General features: G+C 29.4%; 2 protein-coding genes across 2 annotated transcripts; both read right to left on the reverse strand.

Moving 5' to 3' along the window:
• Nucleotides 1-4,155: 4,155 nt before the first annotated feature.
• On the reverse strand, nucleotides 4,156-6,308 carry LOC113374778 (beta-1,3-glucan-binding protein-like). The gene is made up of 9 exons (XM_026614748.1): nucleotides 6,217-6,308; nucleotides 5,856-6,083; nucleotides 5,589-5,791; nucleotides 5,399-5,529; nucleotides 5,172-5,335; nucleotides 4,835-5,092; nucleotides 4,626-4,765; nucleotides 4,306-4,433; nucleotides 4,156-4,246 (listed from the first exon to the last, which is right to left on the reverse strand). The coding sequence occupies exons 2-9, from the start codon at nucleotides 6,061-6,063 to the stop codon at nucleotides 4,156-4,158; spliced, it is 1,323 nt and encodes a 440-aa protein (XP_026470533.1). The 5' UTR covers nucleotides 6,064-6,083; nucleotides 6,217-6,308.
• A 2,911-nt stretch (nucleotides 6,309-9,219) lies between these two features.
• On the reverse strand, nucleotides 9,220-10,457 carry LOC113363872. The gene is made up of 3 exons (XM_026606355.1): nucleotides 9,619-10,457; nucleotides 9,469-9,539; nucleotides 9,220-9,382 (listed from the first exon to the last, which is right to left on the reverse strand). The coding sequence occupies exons 1-2, from the start codon at nucleotides 10,255-10,257 to the stop codon at nucleotides 9,489-9,491; spliced, it is 690 nt and encodes a 229-aa protein (XP_026462140.1). The 5' UTR covers nucleotides 10,258-10,457; the 3' UTR covers nucleotides 9,220-9,382; nucleotides 9,469-9,488.
• Between the last annotated feature and the right edge of the window lie 6,309 nt (nucleotides 10,458-16,766).

Genomic DNA, 16,766 nt, shown 5'->3' on the forward strand with positions numbered 1-16,766 from the left:
TTTAATCTAATCATTCAATTTATTTGTCCAATTATGAACAATATTTTTCAGCAGCCTCAAACCATCTGATGCATTTTGGAGGAGGAGCCATTTGGTCCTATCATCTGGACCAACCAACTGGCCAGGCACACTATGAAAATCAAAAGAGCTGTGCCCAAATGCTAAAGGCGTATTCCTGTTTCGGTATCAACGTTGCGAGCAGATAATCCCAGACGGTAGCTTGTTCCTCAATTGATGGCGTTTCGCAAATCTGGGTAAGGTATGTATAAACAGAAATAATTAGGAGGTAAAATTATTAGGAGATTGTGGATTTATTGTTCTTTACATGAAAGGTTTTTTATTAGAAGATGAATGGTTATATTTATTAATTTGAATATTATAAACTATTGTATTATTTACACTACAAGAACAGCTGGTATCTTTATTTTCAGTTACTATTGGTACACGATATTGATAGTCTTCTTCATCATCATCATCATGGACGTATGGCTGTTGTTCGTAATCATCTGCAAAAAAATGATACACGATGCCATTATACAATTTTAGGTATATAATATATATATATATATATATATATATATATGTTTTTATTTGTTTGATATACTTAATGATCTTCTCTGGTATTTTTATGAACCGGCCTGGTGTTACCAATACACTTTTTGACGATACAATTTAAATTAAAAAATTAACTTTTCTAAGCTTTCTCTAATATACATATATAATATTTAAAGTTAATAAGTTTTATTTATACAAGTATTAATAATTTAAGAGTATTTTGATTATTGTGATGCGGTAGCACTGGCCTGGCTTTCACATGAATCGTTGCAGGTTGCTTTTGTCTATATATAGTGCAGTAAACGGAGAGGAAAAAAGGGTATAACCTGTGAATTTTTTTTACTGTGCTCTGATTTGAATGAAATTTTGGAATTAGGTTCAGCTTACCCTCAAGTTCAAAAGTGAAAACAATTACATTTTTCATTCTAGACATCACAAACAATTCATTTCATTATAGACATCTTGATGGATTCTAGCAGATTTACTACTTTAGTACAAACTATTTTCAGAAAACTCACGATTTTATAAAAACTTTTTTTTCAATTTTTTTTATAAATCGAAATTATTTTCATTATATCTCAAAAAGAATAAGAGATACGTATAAAAGCATATAGATAAAAATCAAAGGGATCTTTCTGGCTTATTATTATTTTTCATTATTTTTTTTTACATAAAAATTGACAGAGTTATGAATGTTTAAAGACTGCGCGGCCGAGCAAATTGGAAAAAAAAGTTTTTATAAAATCGTGAGTTTTCTGAAAATAGTTTGTACTAAAGTAGTGAATCCATCAAGATGTCTATAATGAAGTGAATTCTAGATGGAATGTGAATCACTTTAATTCTGGTGGAAACGGCGCTCATTAAACCACATGATTCAGAAGAAAAAACCATAGTATATGCTTCTTATTTGCATGATAGCTTACTCATTTTACACGCAAAAAACTTGTAACAGCACTCATTTTAAAGCTTATGTTGAGCACTATAAAACCCAATTTCACCGAAATGCATAAAATGTGAAACCTCGCTACTAGATGGCTTTAAATACAACAATTAAATCTTGAACGAAATAAAAAACGACTTTGCTCTTTCAACTCTTGCTTAATATTTTTCCTAGAATACTTTATGTAATACCGATTTATTAAGATTTTTATTGACATTATTTTGTTCATTACATGATTTTCGTTAAAATGTATATTTTAGGAGATATTTGCAAAAAAACGAAGCAAAACGCCAAAAATATATGAATTTTTAGTGGACAGTAACTTGAAAAGTATTAGTTTTTTTTTTGAAAAACTATAAAAGACATTTTTTTCTTATGATTAGTTCTTCTATCGATTTCCGATTTTATTTTGAAAAAATGTAATTACACAATTGAGAACGGGTGTCATCCCCCCGGGGGGTGATGGCGCAACCCGAATTGTTTTCACTTCTGAACTTGAGGGTAAGATAAACCTAATTCCAAAATTTCATGAAATTCGGAGCACAGTAAACAAACTTAGACCTAAAACGCTCCGTTTACTGCACTTATAATAGAATCTTACATACGTACGATTATTGGAAATTATTGCTTAAACTACAATGAACTTATCTATGGTGCCAATGTTATTTTAATAAGTTTTTATAAAGTATGATAATCCATAAACAATCAAATCCCTTACACCTTTATAGATATATTGGAGAGTTACCGTCTACGAGCATTTATATCTTTATCTATAAAATGATAAAACTTCAAAGTATCAAAATTTCTTATAGTTTTAACATTAGTTTGGAACGGTGAAAGTTAATATAAATGTTATCACATAGCATAACAAAGATAATGTCTATACGAGTATCTTACCCCAATCTTCGATCTCTGTATATTCATCTATTGTAGTGTACTCTTCATCTATGGGATCTCCGTACTCATCGACAACTTGTCCTGCAGGAAAAAGTTTTAGTTCTAATATTTCATTTATTTTTTAACTCATTATTTTGTAAATTATCTTTATTGCGGCTTTGTGATCTTTCAGATGGCAAGATTTTTATATTGTTGGGAATTTGAAAGGCTATTACCATAAATATTCGTTGATCTTCCAAATTCATCAAGAGTTTGTAACATCTCATCCTGGCTTTCGCTGGCGTATTGGGACATATCCTCTTCAGGCTCTGTGAATGTAGATGTAGATGTCATGGTGTTTTCTATATTAGTTCCGTCATCCTTGAAAGGTAATGAAATTTTGATAAAATCTCATATATAGAAGCTTAATTAACAATAGATATTTTATGGAATAACCAGAAAATAAGAATGACTAAAATATTGCACAAAAAATCAATTCTGTAGAATCTTTTCCATTAAGTTTATAACAATTTCAATAAATTGTCAACAAAACTTTGCATTTTTTTGTTAAAAATGCTGCTTGACTAGGTTAGGTTACAGCCAAGAGTTTTAATTAATATAAGCTTAATATTAATATAATATTTAGAAAAAAAAACACTGATATAAAAGTTCATATCTCTCTTAATGTCAGTCAATAAAATTTTCTCATTTATTCAAAATATTTTCAACAGCATTTACATATTTATGATAAATCTGAAAGCATTCATGGATCAGTAGCCGATGAGTAATGGATAAAAAAATTGATGTTATTAATGTAGTTAATTTAATTTTTAATTATTATTTAAAGTTTCTTGCCTCATAGGAGTAAGGTAACTCTTCTATATCCGCGTCCTCTATATCCATTCTTGAATGATCTGCAAATGTATGTATACATAATTATTTATATATATATATATATATATATATATATATATACATTTTATACTTGCTTTTTATTTGTATTTGCAAGTTTCACGAAGTCATTTTTATTAAGCAGTCTTTGCCAATTTTAGGCAAATCAAAAAAATTGACAACATCGACATGGTGTACATTAGTATAAGCATCATCTTGCATTATTAATTTGGATGCCAAAATTACATTATTATTTTTTGTTGTTATAAATTGTCAATATTGACAATTTATATTTCATGGAAACAAAAGTTATAAAGAATAATTATTTGAAGGTGAAAATTTATTTGACTAGATCAAATTTCATACTAAATACCTGATGGTATTTTATTTATTGCAATGGGTATTTTATTTTTTGTATTTATTTATTTCAAATTATGCAGTTAGTTTATTATTTTATTTAAAAAAATTCAGTTTGTTTATTTTTATGTGTTGTTATTATTAAGGGGCTGTTTTTAAAATTATTATTATTAAGATTATTTATATGAAAACGCTACATAACATAGCCTTTAACATCTATTTTACGTCAGAATCGGCTCATAAGTGTGAACTTTATTATTTATTTATTTTATTTTATTTTTGTTATTATTTGCTTTTATTTTATATTAAATCATCATACTACGGATATCATTTTAATGTAAATTCTATCCTTTGTACTCTTATTTATTTAAATTTATGTTATTATTTATCATTATTGCTAGATGTTATATTATTTAACAGTTGTAATAAATATTGTAATTGAAAAAAAAGAATGTGAATTATAAAGTAAGAAAAGCCTATTGAAAACATAAAATTTATATAAAAATATTTATTATAAATAATATATTACACAACTTTCACAATGCCCATACTTTTACAAATTCAACTTGCAACGATGCTCCATCCGGTTTCCATGTTGATTCCCAGGCCAAGATGTCTTGCCAAAAACTGAAAAAAAATGTTGAAATTGGCTTTTATTCTAATATTTTAATAAATTTGTCAAATACCTCAACATTGCTTTAGGTTCCAGATTCCTCCATGGTTTTGGTCTAGGAGGGCCAATATTGCCACCGGATACTGTGTTGTCGGGGAAATCTGTGACGCCTCCACATGCTAGGGCCATTCGGATCACCATCTGGAAGACGAAGTTGGTACATGATAACAAATAGTGACAAAGAAAAATGAAAGGCACCAAATTGTATGTATAGTATTTATAATATATCTATAGTTCTACCACAAATGGGCTCCTTAATCATTATAGGAGATTCCAGCGCTCACTTGTGACAAGCGACTTCTGTGATCACATAATTTTATTATGTGATATTACCTGTTTATCGAACGGCGCCATTTCATCGCCGTCCCACCTTCTAAAATTCGGCACACTGGTATCTTGCACAGACTTAAATCCGCCAGGAGGAGGAGAAATCACGGCAAAGTTTATGCCATCTACGCTAACTTGAAGATTACCTAAAAAAAAATAAGAAAATAATTTCCTTTCACATTTTTTATCATACAATTGTCGTATCAAGCACTCACTTGGAGTCCATACCACTTCATATGTATGGAAGGCGCTGGTCCAGTGACCGCCGTTCTGTTCCTGGTAAGTCCTGGTCGAGTGATTTCTCGGGGGTTTGAATTGACCCAAGAGCAGACCGGCGTTCATCTCTTTCGACCCGAAATCGTATCCGTTATTGGGGTTCATCAGCATGTCATTGCCGCGGGCGAATGCAATTCTGATCTTTCCGGAACGATACCCTGGACCGTACTCGTAGTCTAGGGGTTCAAGATTGAGCACTAAAAAAGATAGTGATAAAATAGAAACAATAAAATGTAATTTTGTGATATGCTGTTATGGTAAAGAATTCAGGCTCACAAGGGTATAACCAGTTTCCTTTTGGCAGTTTGGCTCTGATCTGTACCTTGCCATAGCGGAAGCTAAATTTAGATCTGACGCTGGCTGACACGACTGGCTGCAGGATGTTGAAAGTCATGGCCTTTCCATAGCACTCTCCCAGTTTTGTGCCACGGCAACCACAACTATTCGTGATAAGAAATGAATGAGAAATAAGTGAATTATTACTACATGAAAATAATACCAACATTTCCGTCATGTTCAATTCTCCAGTTTGGATGTAATCATTATCCTTTAGTATGGTCGGCCAAATCGACAGACGTCCATTATTTATTATCAAATTTTCAGGCCTGGCCTGATACGAAACGTACTCGTTATCCTGAAAATAAAGCAACAGGATTAAATATTCAGAAACATTTTAAATATTTTCTATCCTACCTCTTCGTAGCTGGGAATGTGGCAGTCCTGATGCCATTTCTGGTCGTCCAGTTTTTTTGTCACAAAATTATCCTCGAAGATTAGTTGACCTTTGCAGACGTTTGCGATGCCTTTTACAGTTGTCAGAGATGGTTCACAATTCTGGTTGTTGTTGTTGGTGTTAGTTGGATTGGTATCATAGTTTTGACTCCTGGATGATAAGTCTGAAACAAAGTTCAATATAAGTACTTATAGTAAAATGTATTAATCAATTATCTTGTCATCTACCTATTATAGTAACTTTCTCATCATCTCTCCTGTACCCCAGTCGTTCGTGCTGGACAAACATCCAGTAGTGAAGGACGTCTCCTGGACGCAAACGGGCGTTTTTATTCTCGAACGTCCAGCGCCCGTTCAGGGACCTCGTGACTTCGCCGGAGTACTCACCGGGGGTCAAGGGAGTCACCGGCTCGTTTACGCTCGCCTGGATGGCCATGAACTGGACACCCGGCTCATCTGGGGTAAAATATAGAAAATATTTGAATTGATAATAAATAATATATATATATATATATATATATATTTATATATAGACATATATATATATTATTTATTTATTTATTTATTATGTATATTTTAAGTCAGTTACGTGGTATAGATATTCTAAATCCGGCAGGACTGAAAGCCTCGACGAGCGGTTCTGGTATTTCATAACACGAAACACTTTTTACGAAAACAATAAATAACACAAACACTGAATATTTTTCTAACTTTAATAACATGCACATAATGATAACACTAGATCTGTTTCTTCTAATTTATAATTAAATATAATATATTAATATAATAATTATCAATTTGTTGTAATGAGAAGTTGAAATCTTAGACGTCAAAGATTCATTTTAAACTATTGAGAGGAAACTGTTTGTTATCTGAAGAATATCCGTAAAGCCGCTTTCACATTTATTTCATTTTATAATTTTATTTGTTTACATTGTGTGTGTGTCTATGTTTAAATATTGGTAGCGTAAAAAAACTACATTTACTATTGTATTAGTATATGTTGTCAATTAATGATAATGTTATAATAATTGTAATATATAACAATTCAAACTATTTTGTTCAACGTTAAAGCACATTCTTGAAAACTTTGCAACCAAATTAAAAGCCTAAATTAAAAAAATCAACGTTTTGGCTCGTTCAACAGTTCTAAAAAATGTACAACGATTTAAACAAACAAAAGCTTTTATTATAAGGTAATATATAATTATTGTTAAGGTTAATGGACCAAAAATCGGTTTCTGAACATTTTGGCATACTTCAGAAAAAATGGATGTGTGTGTGTGGAGACAATTTTTCGTCGACGAATTCGGGCGTATGGATGAACTGATTTGAAAAATTTAAAAAGCAATCGATTTCTATTGATAGAGAGAAAGAGAGCAGGTCGGAGATATGGAGCAAAATGTGCTAAAAAATTCAGTTTTTAAGAGAACGGATCAACCGATTTGAATCATTGAAAAAACATTCGATTTGTAATGTTGTGGAGAAGTGGTGTTTAAATTTTGGCAAAGGCAGATCCAGCCGTTTCGAAGATACAGAGCTAAATGTGCAAAAAATGGCAGTTTTTGAGAGAACTAAGCATCCGATTTGAATGATTTAAAAAAAATGTCTGCTTGTGTTGACGAAACGATATTTTTAATTCTTAAACTATTTTTTTCATTCTATCTGATTGAAAACATTTAATATTCCTCAAATATTTAATTAAGGTACGGGAAGTTCCAGCAATTTGTCTTAAGGCACGATGCCATACACCACGAGTTTATATCATTGTTTCTATTGTAAATGTGTATATTTCTATTTCTAAAGTGTGATATGGGATTTATATGAAGATGATGCATTCGTTTGACACTGCGTGACCCTGATACGAAACCCGTTTCGCTTCCAAGTATTTTGTTTAAATAAATAAATGGTAAAAAAAACAGTTTTATCGGAATTAATTAAGGAACTATTGAATTTGTCGTTTTGGAAATTATTTGGCAAAAGATTTTTAAACAGAATCGTATTAAATAAGTAATTTAAATTTCCTTAAATTTCATTTAACAATTAACAATTGTTTTATTCGTATCGGAATAGTCAAAACATTCAATTCAATAAATAAACATCGTACCCTTAAAATATGCGAAGCAATTGGTCGCCCTAGGGTTGACCCATGGTCATTACAATGGGCTGCAGGTTTGACCTGAGGTCAACCTACAGCCTGTCTATAATTTTAATTAAACTTATATTATTGTGGTTTATAATTATTTTAAATTATAATCATACTTAAAAGTGATTCATACATTGCTGTTTTTTATATTTTAAAAAACTTCTTTTATTTTGTTTTTGTTAAAGGCATGTTAAATTTTTAATAGTTTTTTCTTCATATCACTTACATTTTTTTATAATTAATTTTTAATTAACGCTTTACAATCATATTACTTTAAGCAATTTCAAAACATATATTTATAAATATTAATTTATAAATTATATGCAAATAATTTATCCATCGATAAATGGACTAATAATTAAATTAATGCTCTTATAATGTGTCATATAATCTATTAATCTTCAAATACATAGCTCATTAATAATATTATCTAAATAAAAATACAGATTATATTTTTTTTAATATATTGTTTATTTATATAAGATTTTCTGTTTGAAGGTTGAATTTTTTCACATATGAATCACGGAAGCGCCATAAGGATTGTAATTCCATTTTTTCAATTGAAATTATATAAAATTTCTATTCACAATTGCTGAAGGTGTTGATGATGTATAGAGTCAAAAACTTTGTTGTGAAACAAGATCCTGATTTACAAAATTCACAGGTATGATGTGATATAAACTTAGACACAAACTAATTTTATTTTACATAGAAGACAAAATTTAATATGCAAATCATTTCAAATGTAATAAATTCTAATTCTTAATTCTCAATCTTAAAGTCTTAATCTTCAGTCTTAAAGATTGTTTACTATGCTATAATCCAATCGAAGATGGTTTACTACACTTGGTCTTTAATTTGTTCTTAAACAAAAACGTTTTGGTATATATTTATAATAATTGTAGATTATAAACTTTAGTATACAAAATATACATATTACTTTACTTATGCACTTACAAAATATATAATCTATGCATGCGTGTATTGTATATATTATTATCCTTTAATTTGTTTAAGAAATTCAATATATTTTTGATTTCTATTTGAGTAATATTTACATATACATAATAATTTAGTTTTTTATTTATTTCATTATATCTAAATCACTCAGTTTATATGAAAAAACATAATACAAAGACTTTTATTTTATAAAGTATTACAAATCGCTGGCAAAATTTTTGTAGGTAAAATGGAACTATTAGTTATTAATTGCCCCATACTCTAATTAATGAAATAAATCATTATTGATTTTTGTTATACTTATCTTATATTGAAGCTTTTAATATGAGAATCATCATATAATTTATTATTTCACACTAGATTTCTTAATTCCAATATATTGAGAAAATGTGGTTCTATTCATATCCACAAAAAAAGTATTTATTAACATAATTAAAAAATACAGAAAAAGTATGAGTAGTTGCACAAGTGTTTTGAATAGGCTTTGTCTAATAATTTTCAAAACTAATAATGTCCTATTTACATTTAAATCATTATTTACACTGGTCCTAACTTTATCTCGACTATATATGATTTTTTCTGATGAGATTTGCATTTTGAAATGGTTTTGCATAATGTGTGAATGTAAACTTGTAGAATTTGGAAATTCCTGGAATGTTAAACAAATATTAATTTATTTAGTTTAAGATTAAAGGCTTTAATTCTACACTCAATAAGATATTTGTTTTAGTATACATGGCAATGTTGAAATTCTGTTATAAGCATGTTACAGATGCTGTGGCTAAATATCGGCAGAATAAAGTTAGCTATAAAGGAAAAGCGGAACAATATTATTTCAAGACATATATTTCTCATATACATTTTATATATTATTTTTTCAATTACCGTTGAACACTCAGGACATATTCTATCATCATGGTTTGACAAATGAATTTGAAATTGTTTTTTTCTCTTAAAATTAGAAGAACATATAATACATCTGATGAATGAATATTGTTTAGTTGATATCTGTGTATTCGGTGTATTTACAGACATCGGATTTTCATTAGTTTGGTCATTCAATGTATTTATGCCATTATTCAGCATTGTTATATTGTCCCTTTTATCATATTTCATATCAGAACTGTCGACATTAAATTTGTGCTCATGTAAATATAAATTCTCAACATAATTGATATCATTATGCTCAAGTCTTATGAACTTGTCTGGGTGCTTAATGTGATTCGGTATTAGTATTTCTTCCAATTGATTTAAGGAATACTTTTTTTGTAGTAACTTCATGAAAACAATTCTGATATTTGCAATTTGAGCAAGCAATTGATCATAATCATTCAAAATGTTTTCACACTTTATGCAGATAAGGTCTTCTGAAGAAAAACAGATGTTGAATGCGTCTCCTATAATATCACAAATTTTGGAGTATAGTATTTCATTTGAATATTTTGTTTTGCCCAATAAAACGTTTTTGCGAGCTTTTGTTGGAACATCACAGATGAAACAATTAACTTTACTTTCAGTTTCCATTGTTGGAAATATGTTGTGTCAAATTACTGAGTTTCCACATAAGTTATTTTTGTTTATGCAGAAACTTTTTTGGTTAAGATTTCCAGATGTATTTTACTTATATTGGGCAATAAATAGTGAAGATGATTTTATAACTATTTTAAAGTTTATTTAACATATCTCATAATTACTTTTTAATATGAAAAGCATAATGATTTATCATTAAACATCTCATTACTCAAAGTGACAGCTACCATAAATATACTTAAGTATATTGCTAGTTGCAACTTGCAAGCAACAAAACGTCGGAATTTCAGTATTAATACAATAAATAAAATATAAATATATAAAAAATAATTATAAATTTATATTATTTATCTTAAAAGGTTTTTTTATAGAATTATGGAAATGAAGAAGGAAGAAAGGTCATTTAGCCATTATAGTGAGGCAGGATTACTGCTCAAACAAACATTCTACAAAAAAAATGTAATATATTAATTTAAAAGAATGCCTTAAAAAAAAAACATAATTATGAGGTGAGATTAAGGACTAAATGGCATGCTTAATTTTCATTGACATGAGTTTTTAACACAAAGAGGTATGTGGCGAATAAAAATTCTAGAGTTAGTCAGTGTTTAAATGTTAATATCCAGCACTTGCATATAAATTCATTATTGAATTCTTGTGTCTTTATTTATAAACCTTTCATGTTTATTACAGTTCCTGATATTTTATAGATACGTACTTAATTTTGTCCAGATGGAGTCTGGATTCGTCCAGACTCTGAAATGACTATTTAAATCGACACAAACTTCTCAACTAGATTGTCAATAGCAATTTCTGAGAATTGTTCAGCTTGTTGCAATATAACACTCTTTGGCTTATAAATGTTTTTGACTGCTTTGATGCATTTTATAAAGTCGATAATAAGCTGCTCGTTTTTGAAACAATTATTTACAATTTATTTTATTTATTTACGATATACATTTCTCTGTGTGGATGTTGTAACAATTGGTGGCTGTGAAGATTACTTTTTATAAACAAAACAACATAGCTATGTCATATGATAAACCTAGTTATCTAGGTAATATATATAGATCACATTTTGGTTTTGGACAACAAGCCAAACTACAACCTGAAATTAAGACGAAAATTGCTATGTCGAACTATGATAATACACTCACAATCATTGATAATACTATAATATTATCGTACGTCGTACTACGACTTGCTACGTCGTGCTATGATAGTACACTAACATTCATTGACTATACTACATCGTACTGTGTAAGTACACTCACGTTCATTGCCAATACTACATCGTACTATGATAGTACAATCACGTTCATTGATAATAGTACATCGTACTACGACTTACTACGTCGTACTATGATAGTACATTCACGCTTATTGATAATACTTCATCGTTCTACGATTTACTACGTCGTACTATGATAGTACACTCACGTTCATTGATAATACTACGTCGTACTACGATTACTACGTCGTACTACGATAGTACACTCGCGTTCATTGATAAAAACTACATCGTACTACGATTTACTACGTCGTACTATGATAGTACACTCACGTTCATTGCTAATACTACATCGTACTACGATCACACTCGCGTTCATTGATAAAAACTACATCGTACTACGACTTACTACGACGTACTATGATAGTACACTCACGTTCATCGATAATACTACATCGTACTACGATTACTACGTCGTACTACGATAGTACACTCGCGTTCATTGATAAAAACTACATCGTACTACGATTTACTACGTCGTACTATGATAGTACACTCACGTTCATTGCTAATACTACATCGTACTACGATCACACTCGCGTTCATTGATAAAAACTACATCGTACTACGACTTACTACGACGTACTATGACAGTACACTCACGTTCATTGATAATAGTACATCGTACTACGACTTACTACGTCGTACTATGATAGTACACTCACGTTCATTGATAATACGACATAGTACTACGACCTACTACGTCTTATATAATAAAAGTAGGATTTATTTATTTTCAATTACTTACATCTTGAATGTATATTTTTTGGTTCCAGAAAATTGTTAGTTCATTCATAATTAAACATAATTAATAATAAATGCCCACCCATGAATTTTGATTTTGATCAAAAAAAATTCTAGTGAGGTGTATGGCATTGTGCCTTAAGGCAAATTGCTGGAACTTCCCGTACCGTAACGGAATGTTTGAGGAATACTGAATGTTTTCAAATAGATTATTATTAATATTGTAACATTGTCTAATATTTATAAGAATTATATAAACTGAATTGCAAAGTGGAAAATTATTTGTTTAAAGTATATTAGAACTATAGTCAGAATTAAAAATAAAATCTGAATTATTTTCGATATACAAAAAAAAAATGTTTTGAAAAAAAAAAGTTGAAACAAAAATTTGTTTTTCCAAAATCAATTATTTATTAAGACAAGCAGAAAGTTCTTTGAATCCCAATCATTACTAATTGATTGTTCTTTAGATCATTCAATTCTGATGCTCCGTTCTCTCAAAAGCTCGATTTCTATTTTTTGCACTCTTGTTCTTTATCTCCGTAACTGCTGGACCGGCCTTTGCCAAAAACTAATCAGCTCATCTCCCTCTCAATAGGAATCGAATGTTTTTTGAACCATTCAAATCGGTTGATCTGTGCGCCTGAAAATGTGACTGGAAATTTGTATCCATACATACATATACAAACACACATCCATTTTTTCTGAGGTATGCCAAAATGTTCAGAAACCTTTAAAACGTCGAGAAATGTAAAAAAATTTAATTTCGATTTTCGGTCCATTACAATAACTTACCCTACGGGAAGTTAAAAAACGAGCCCACCCACCAAAAAATTGGTTCCGACGCCACTGAATGTAAGTAATGTTTTTTTTTTCTTTTACATTATAAGTGCAACTTATAATTAAATTCTAATTAACTTAAATGATAAAATCAAAATAAATTGTATTTCATCTAGAATTAACTTTAATTTAAAGATATGGGTAAAATTTGAATTTTAATTGTAATTTGGATTGCAATTAAAATAATTTTAAACACATTTTACTCAATTTGTATATAATAAATATCAAATTAAAACCATAGATTATTTACATAATTTATAATGAAACTTTTCTCCAAGTTTGAAAGTGCATTCAAATATCGCGCCATCCCTCTGAAACATGACGCTTGCAGTGCCTCTATGCAAAATCGTTCCCAGTTTGTTGGGAACTACGTAGTGAGTACCGGGTTTATAGGGTTCTATGTTAGATGCCGCCACCGACGTCTAACGTTTGACAGTTCTTAAACGACAACTGAATATAAAATAATTTAAATATCCATGCATAGATACTCATGGATTTATTTTATATTTTAATTTCACTTAGCGAACTCCTGAAGTTAGATAAATAAATGTATATATTAATTTTTTCATCATTATGCATGGCCTAGTATACTTGGTTTGTATGGAAATTGGATATACAAATGTATATATCGTTTTATACATGATTATTTATGGCCTAGTGTTTGTTGTTTGTCTGGACATTGGATATATAAATGTATATATTGATTTATTCATGATTATATATGGCATAGAGTACTTGGTTTGTATGGAAATTTGATATATAAATGTATATATTGATTTATACATGATTATACATGGTCTAGTGTTTGTAGTTTGTATGGAAATTATAATACATGATTATATAGGACCTAGGGTGCATTCGACTTGGACGCTTACGCGCTGTGAGCGCGCCGTGAGCGCGCTTTCATCGTTCGACTTGGCGCTGTGAGTGTGGCATAAGTACGCTCGTAGCACCATCGTAGGATGCTCGTAGCACATATTTTGCGCTCACATACGCTCACGCCACAGAGGTAGGGCAGCGTGAGCGTGAGCGTCAGTTGTTTTTACTATCTGTCATTTCATTTGTTTATTAATTGTCAAATTCATTATAATTCCGCAAAAATGGCAAGCTGTAGATCACAATTATTTCTTAATATTAATATTGATATTAATTAATTTTCAATTTAATTAATTTTAAATTTCAATTTTAATATTACTATTAATTAAGCATAAGCTAACCAAATTTCATTTATTTATTAATTGTTAAATTCTTTATAATCCCGCAAAAATACCAAGTTGTATATCACATTTATTTTTTATATTATTTATTTTATTTTATTCATATTATTTATTTATTTTAAATTCAATTAATTTTAAATAATTTTAAATTTTAGTTTTAATATTACTATTAATTAAGCATAAGCTATCCAAATTTCATTTATTCATTAATTGTTAAATTTTTTATAATCCCGCAAAAATGCCAAGTTGTATATCACAATTATTTTTTAATATTAATATTAATATTAATTAATTTTAAATTTAATTAATTTTAAATAATTTTAAATTTTAATTTTAATATTAATATTAATTAAGCATAAGCAAACCAAATTTCATTTATTTATTAATTGTTAAATTGTTTATAATCCCGCTGAATGATCCAGAAAGTAATAAAATTTACCCAATTACCGTTACCGCCAGTTGCCGCCATTTTGATGCTTATTGACGCTCACTGTATCCAAAACGAACGGAATTTAGTTATCGATTCTGAGCGCTTATCGGCCAAGTCGAACGCTAAAAATTCGTGCTTACAAGCGTGAGCGCTCACAGCGCGTAAGCGTCCAAGTCGAATGCACCCCTAGTGTTTGTGATTTGTATAAAATTTGCATATATAGGATTTGGTTATATGAATGTATATATGGATTTATATATGATTATATGTGGCCTAGTGTTTGTTGTTTGTATGAAAATTGGATTAATTCAATATTATTAAAAAAGCAAAGCGCATACGCTTTTCTATCTATTCAAACAAGTCAAAAAATTAAACGGCAAAAACTTTGTTAAAAATATATCTTTGAAAATTTTAGAAAAATTAAACGGCAAAATCTTTGTTAAATACCATGGATAATGGTATTGACAATTTTAGTCCGGAATGCCAAAGCAAAGTAGAAGAATTGTTTGTTGCGTACTACAATTATAATTATAAATGCAAACTAAAGAAGGCATAGAAGGTGTTTGCTGCATTTGCATCTAATAAATCAACATTTAGTTTTATTAGTAAATGACTATATAATCTTATGTTGAATGTATATTTTTACAATATTTTTTTTTATTTTCATTACAGGTGTTAATGAATGTCTTACATGGATTTTCATTAACTTATAAAAATGCCTAACAAGGAACCTTGAAACCTGGGTCTCCTCTATAGTAGAGAGAAAATATCATCAAAAACACATCGGACAGAGCCTTATTGATGGGAAAAAGATAATTATCACAATTGATGAGCTTTCAGGACGTGTACCACTGGAAAACAACAAAATATTTGGTTGCAACATCGGAATTTTATCAAAAAAATGGATTTGTTTTCTCAATTTTTGAAATATTTTGACTGATTTCAAAAGATTTTAAAACGCTGATTTCAAAAATGCTATTCGTTTTTGGTTATATCCACATACACCCCCCGAAAAATCGAAATCTTTTGTTGCAAAATCGATTTTTCTTTGAAAAAATCGGCTTTCTTTGCGATTTTCAAAATGTTTTGATTGGTTTTGATTGATTTTGGGACGCTGATTTCGAAAATATTATCCGTTTTTAGATAAATCCACATACTCCCCCCGAAAAATCGAAATCTTTGGTTACAAAATCAAAATTTTACTAATGAAATGAAAACTTTTTTTCGCGATTTTCAAAATGTTTTGACCGATTCTGATAGTTTTCGAGGCTCTGATTCCGAATATGAAATCAGTTTTTGGAAAAAAAAGTTTTTCTGCCCTTGGTACCAAATTGAAGTTTGGAAAATCGCCAACTTTGAAGCTCATTTTAACCATGAAGACGATGATAAATTTGTAATTTTTTTGGTTTGGTATAAAGATTGTACTTTAGTCTACACGACGCATTCATTAAAATTATTAATTTCTTTCATTAAGGGCCTTAAAATTGCATTTGAAAGTCACGATTTTGGCCAATTTTGGCTGCCCCTGATAGACTGCTTTTTCATCGAAAAAAAAATAAGATTTTCAAATTACACCAAAGTAGGTTTGGTTTACTGCTAACCAGGCGTGAATATGAGTTTATTCAAAATTATCCTCCTCCTACTATTTCTTATCTTTTATATATATATATATATATATATATATATACACACATGCGTATATATATATATACATTTATATTTATATATATGCACATATATATTATGTCGATTTGTGTAATGCTGACACTCAATAAATTTAATTATTTATCTATATGTCTTATTTATTTACAGAGTTAGAAAAATTATTGAATATAATTTTTTTTCAGATAAATGGGGTTCGATCTGTCGATCCTCGAATTGCTATTCTGGCCTAAACCGTATCCTTACGACCTCGGCCACTTGCTCACACGAAATGACACATTTTTAGGAAACTTATATCTTTCATTTTAAAAATAAGGAT

The sequence above is a fragment of the Ctenocephalides felis genome, unplaced genomic scaffold (genome assembly GCF_003426905.1).
Source record: "Ctenocephalides felis isolate EL2017-DRISC unplaced genomic scaffold, ASM342690v1 CF-g0.4_SCAFFOLD_00845, whole genome shotgun sequence".
In the NCBI taxonomy this organism is placed as follows: Eukaryota; Metazoa; Arthropoda; class Insecta; order Siphonaptera; family Pulicidae; genus Ctenocephalides; species Ctenocephalides felis.